This window comes from Globicephala melas, chromosome 16 (genome assembly GCF_963455315.2).
Source record: "Globicephala melas chromosome 16, mGloMel1.2, whole genome shotgun sequence".
NCBI classification, from domain to species: domain Eukaryota; kingdom Metazoa; phylum Chordata; class Mammalia; order Artiodactyla; family Delphinidae; genus Globicephala; species Globicephala melas.
The window spans coordinates 33,583,834-33,589,833 of NC_083329.1; the positions used below are offsets into that span (position 1 = coordinate 33,583,834).

Here is a 6,000-nt window from a genome sequence, read left to right on the forward strand (position 1 = left end):
TTTAGTCTATGATTTCTACTTTCATTACCAAATGCAGAGTTTTATGAAAAGAATTACATTGAAAAATTAAGAAAATGCACTAATTATTCTTATCATATCATAAATGGAACTTCATTTGACAAAAATATATCAGATGCCTACCACATGCTCCGTGTTAGGCATACAGCAGTAAACAAATAGGCAAGGTCTCTAAGGTCCTGAGCTTTCTGGGCATCTAAACACCTACCCCTCCCCTGTCTACAAATAAAGAATCAAGGTCCAGAGAAGTTAAATGATTTTTACCCATGACCTCACACTTCATCAGTGGTTAGACTAGGGTAAACCAAGAACCCAGGTCTCCGGATTATCAGAGCAAGGTGGATTTACATCATAACTTGAACTGGCTTCACTTTATACTACATCCTCAGTCCACAAAATATCCAGCGCTCCATTTCTAGGAATGTATCCTGAAGAAATAATAATGATTAAAGCCCAACGAGTCCCAAGTTCCCTAAGCGAATAATAATTTCATTATCATCACAGCGAAAAATGAAACCTTATGTTTAAAAGGCACTCATCCTTGAAGAAAGTGCCTAACGCTCTAATGGATCACTATAGTACCCGGCTAATATTCTATTAGGGCAGCAGGTATTCAGTCTGGAATATTCATTGTTCTTGTACTATTTTTAAAGGGTGGAGATTCTTTTTAAAATAAACTGCGAAATGCATGCAAAATTAATGAAACGTTCGTAAATAAGTAAAAGCTCCCCAGGCTTGCAGAGCGAGCGCACGGTCACATCAGCGCGTTCCCGAGCGTCAGCTCCTCCCCTCCAGCCCACGCTCCCTCCTCGCCCACTCTGGCCGCGCGGGAGGGGCGATAATGGTGCCGGCGTCTCCCGCTCAATTTCAATTCTCCCACGCCCTCGGCAGCCCAGCTCGCCAGGGTTTCCACCTGCGCGAGCGTCGGTACCTCGGTCACGCCGGCTGTCGGCACTTAACCTTCGCCTCCGCCACGCCCGCAGCCAAGCCGCCCCCGGCCCCTGCACGATCCGAGAGCCAGGAAGCCCCAGGCGCGTCCTCGAGACCCCAGGCCAGGGCCGGGACTGAACTGAGAAGGCGGGGCGGCGCCGCGGCTCCCGCGGTCAGAGGCGCCTTGGCAGCCACACCCTCCAGCTGCGCTGTGACAGCTCCCGCGGCTGCGGCAGGCCGCGCCGACAGGTGTAGCCTCCCGTGCCGCCCCGCCCCGGTCCCGGCTCAGGTCCCGGCCAGCCGCCCTGAAGCGCCCCAACCTGCCCGCCCGCCCCCTCGCGCACCACCTGTCTGGCCGCTCCGCGCGCCACCGGCGGCGGACGACCCGCCCGGCTCCCGACGAGCGGCCGGAGGGGGCAGCCCGACACCCCGGGAGGATGAGAGCTTTACCGGAGGGTGGGCCCCACGCAGGCGGTGTCCGTGCTCTGGATCTCCTGCAAGATCCGCTCGTGCTCCGGAACGGTGCCCAGACCTTCGCCGCTCTCCGCCATCTTGGCTGGAAGCTGAGAAGCCAGCGAGGCGCAGCGCCGCGAGAACCACGGGGGCGAGCGGCCTGTGGCGCGAGCGCGAGGGGGCGGGGAAAGGGGCGGGGCGGGCGGGGTGGGGCGGGCAGCGCAGGGGCGCGCGGGTGGCGTGGGAGGCAGCGCGCGGGCCCGCGACCAGGTGTCGGGTCTCCACACCTGCGGGGAGGCCAAGGTACTGCCGGGGGCGGCGGGGAGTGGAGACGCATGACCTCCAGCTCTCGCTCGGCACTTGTCCCTAGTTGCTGTCTATTAACTGGCTGGGCTTTAACATAGATCCCTGTATTCTGTGTGCCCGACCCTCTGCTACGCGCTGGGGATACTTTAGTAATGAGGGAGGTCGACAATCTGTAATAAAAGCTACGGGAACGTTTAACAGGGAGGCCTGATGTACTACTCTGGGTGGTGGAGAGTCAGAGAAAGGAAACCGTGTACTCAAGAAAAGCAAAATGGTGTGTGGGAGTAAGATTTATTTTAGGAATGAGCCAGGAAGATCCCAGCTGGCGACTGCTCTGAATGGATTCCTGTCCCTGCCCGCGGGAAGTCCACAGAGGCCAGTCAACTTGGAAATAAATTATAAGCGCCAGAAAAAGTAAATGACGTAAAACTATGACACCTTATGGCAAAGATAAAAGTGCAATGTGTGATTTCATGCCAAAGTCCTAGAACCCAAGTGCCCCCAAGTTGCTGTGGCTGGGATAAGGCGTGGAAGCTCTAGAGAGCAGTGGGCATCAGCGAGATGGGAAAGAAAGGCAGGTGGCTTGGGCAAAGGTACTAGTGTAGAAGAGTTCTGTTTAGTGAAGTGTTTGTGGGACGCTGAGTAAAGCAGTTTGTCATGGTCAAAGCAGCGACTGAGAAGGTTAATCAGGAAGAGAGTACATACCTAGCCCTGAGGGACAAATATTTTCTGGTCTCCATTAATCCAGGGCTCTGAATGTCCCTTTGAGTCAACCAAGCTCTTTACTATACAGCTGTGTAACTCACTCCTTCAGTGAGCTTTTTCTAGAAGCTTTATACTACTTCCATCTTCCTCCCACAAAAATCCTGGGAGATGATATTGCATAATAATTAAGAGCATGAGCTCTGAAGACTGGTGTCTTCAAGTTAATTCCCTGGTCCTTCACTCCGCAGCTGGGTGACATTGTGCAAGAACCTAGTCCCTTTATAATTCAGTTTCCCCATCTGTAAATGACCATAATAGTACTGTCTACTTCATTTTGCTGTCCCATGTTGTGTTAGCTTTCTATTATTGCTGGAACACATTATCACAAACTTAGCTTAAAACAACTCAAATTTATTATGTTATAGTTCTGTAGTCTAGATGTCTAATACGGGTCTCACTGGGCTAAAATCAAGGTGTCAGCACAACTGTGCCCTTTCCAGAGGCTCTAGGGTAGAATTCATTTCCTTACCTATTTCAGCTTCTAGAGGCCTTCCACATTCCTTGGCCCATGGCCCCCTTCCTCAGTCTTTCAAGCCAGCAATATTGCATCTCTCTGACCATTCTTCTGTAGTCACATCTCCCTTTGACTCTGACCTAGGCCAGAAAAGATTCTCTGCTTTTAAGGACCCATGGCATTAGGTTTGACACAACCCCATAATTCTGGATAATCTTCTATCTCAAGGTCTTAACGTTAATCACATCTGCAATATCCCTTTTGTCATGTGAGGTAATATATTTGCAGATTCCAGGGATTAGGACATGAACATTGTGGGGGAACCATTATTCTGCCTGCCACACTTAGTAAGGGCCCAATAAACATTACTAACATATATAAATGTCCTCCTTCCTATTGTGAAATTTCTACCCTCCTTGGAAACTTCAACTCAGATTTATCTCCTTCATAAAGATTTCCCTAATGAATCACAACCTTCTCCACTGACACTAGATTCAATGTAGCACATATATCCATTCCACCAACAACTGTTTTAAGAGTTTGCACTTGTTTTGATTAGTTCCTTTTTATAATTTGAATTTTGTTTGTTCTGTACAGTTGACCCCCAGGGAACTGAAACACGGCTGACCTCAGTGCACACTGGCTTGGAAGACTAAGGAAGCTCTGCTACATCCAAATACTTATTCTACCAAGAAACCCTATCACAAGCTTGTTTCCACTGTCTTGATGGTACAAGAGAATCCAGATCTTCTCTGGGTAATCTCACTTCCACAAGCTGTGAAAATATACAGAAAAAAAAAAGAAATCCCTTCCCAAGTCCACCAGCATTTTCACACCATGTTAAAGTCCTTAAGTTCAGAGATGACTTTTTTTTTTATTTTGCAATTTCTTATAGTTCCTCATAGAGTCCTGCACATGGCTGAGAGAAAGTTGGAAGGTCTTCAAACCAGACAATGCTGAAGTTCTGAAGCCATTGGAAAGAGTTCAGGATGAGTTAGAAAGGAGCATTCCAAACAGGTCTGAGTACATAGGAGTTTAATTAATCCATTATTGGTAACAATTAGGAATTAAAACAATATCAAATTGTAAAAAGTTTCTTCAAAGTTGCTCTTTATATGTTGACATTAAATATAACATTTTATAATATTGTGTATTCAGTTGCCTTAATAGAAATCTGCAGCACAAACAAAACGTTACCTCAAACTCCCTGATGTTCACTTTTATCAGGAGCTTCAATGCAAGAAATGATATTTATGGACTTTTGTCAGAGGATATAAACTTCATCCATTCCTCTGGTTACTTAAAATTTTATCCTTGGGGGCTTCCCTGGTGGCGCAGTGGTTTACAATCCACCTGCCAACGCAGGGGACATGGGTTCGAGCCCTGGTCCGGGAAGATCCCACATGCCGCGGAGCAACTAGGCCCGTGCGCCACAGCTGCTGAGCCTGCTCTCTAGAGCCCGTGAGCCACAGCTACTGAGGCCTGCGTGCCTAGAGCCTGTGCTCCACAGCAAGGAGAGGCCACTGCAATGAGAAGCCCGTGCACCACCACGAAGAGTAGCCCCCACTTGCCACAATTGGTGAAAGCCCGCACAGCAACAAAGACCCAGTGCAACCAAAAATAAATAAATAAATAAATTTATTAAAAAAAAAAAATTTTATCCTTGGATGGAGCCAAATACCTGTACCTAGACCCTAGTGTTTTGGCCTTTCATACCACTGTTTTTCACTGAGTAGTAAAAAACTGAATTTTTTTCTTTGCAGACTGCGTCCTCAATTGCTGAGGCACCACCACCTGGTGTTAGCACATCTGAAATGCAGGTTCAGCTCTTGAGAGGGGAAAATAAGTCTTTTGAAAATTGAACCTGAAACCCTAGCATAAGATCCGAGAACAAATTTTTACTGTCCTACAAAGTGAACAGAAAGCCAGTTCTCTCTGCAGGAAATGGCAGGCTATCTTAGCTCAGACGATGAGCAGGACCAGAATGCACTGTTCTGAAGAGTAAAGCAAGGTGAGGAGACATATGGCACAAGCCAGCTTCTTATTTGGCAATGCCCCATACTTGTGGGGCATTCCTTTCTGGAATGTTCATTACCCAGACCTTTTCCCCTTCTCTTCTCCAACCCTGGTGCCATCTATCTAAACCCAGCTCCAAATGCCCGTGCCCTGGGAAGCCAGCCCTGCTTACATACTCCTCACTCCTGGCCTGTTTCAACACCTGCCCATAGAGATTACCTCAACGTTAAGTGGCAGTATCTTCCCCTCAAGTCAAGATGGAAGGAAGTCCATATACCACTTCTCCTTCTGAAACAGCTCTTGCTGGTTCCCTCTGTGGCTTCTGACAGTTCCGTTAGTACCTGAAGTTTTTGCTAAGAATTTAAAGCTAAATGTCCTCAATAGCTAACTATGTAAATTTTAATTATGGACGTAGCTATAACAAACACATTTATGTGAAAAAAGGCCTAAAGTGCTACATTTCTAAAAGGCTCCAAAACGAAGAATTTCAGCTATAGGCCAAAATAAAAACCATAATAGCTATTTACTGAGCACTATTTGCTAAGCCCTTTATGTTATCTAATTTAATCTTTAATAATTTAATTCATAATTTTTTTGGTAATTAAATTAATACTAATTTTACTAAAATCTAATTTCACCCTCTAGGGTACTTTTGCTATCTCCAATTTAATTTGAAGAAACTGAGACTTAGAGAGATTAGGTCACTTGTCCAAAGCCACACAGCTAGTGAGTTGGAGAAGATGGAGCTAGTAAGCTGTTCCTGTTTTTCCTGTTAATAAAAAAAATCAGATAAGAAGACTGTTCCGATGTTGTTTTACCCAGGGAATAAATGACTTAGTCTGGTCTGAAGAGGTTGGGGGCAGTAGGGCACACTGGAAGACTGCACATGCATGTTGAGTTCTTTTGGGGGCAGTGGATATTGACTTCCAGAGATCCACCCAAAATCTCTCATCAGGACTCCCGGGAGGGAAAAGATGTATCAGGAAGATTGACAGAGCAGGAGACTGGCAGAGCAAGAGATGCGCTCTGTGTCTGGCAGGAAACTAACCAGCAAAGTA

General features: G+C 46.9%; 1 protein-coding gene across 2 annotated transcripts in view; it reads right to left on the reverse strand.

Annotated features, from left to right (window-relative positions):
• Positions 1–1,540, reverse strand: part of EXOC6 (exocyst complex component 6) — a 194,976-nt gene extending 193,436 nt beyond the window's left edge. For both annotated transcript variants that reach the window (XM_030865100.2, XM_060286255.1), the window contains exon 1: positions 1,399–1,540. In XM_030865100.2, coding sequence (XP_030720960.1) covers positions 1,399–1,499 — 101 coding nt within the window. In that variant the 5' untranslated portion in view covers positions 1,500–1,540. The remainder of the gene's footprint in view (positions 1–1,398) is intronic.
• Between the last annotated feature and the right edge of the window lie 4,460 nt (positions 1,541–6,000).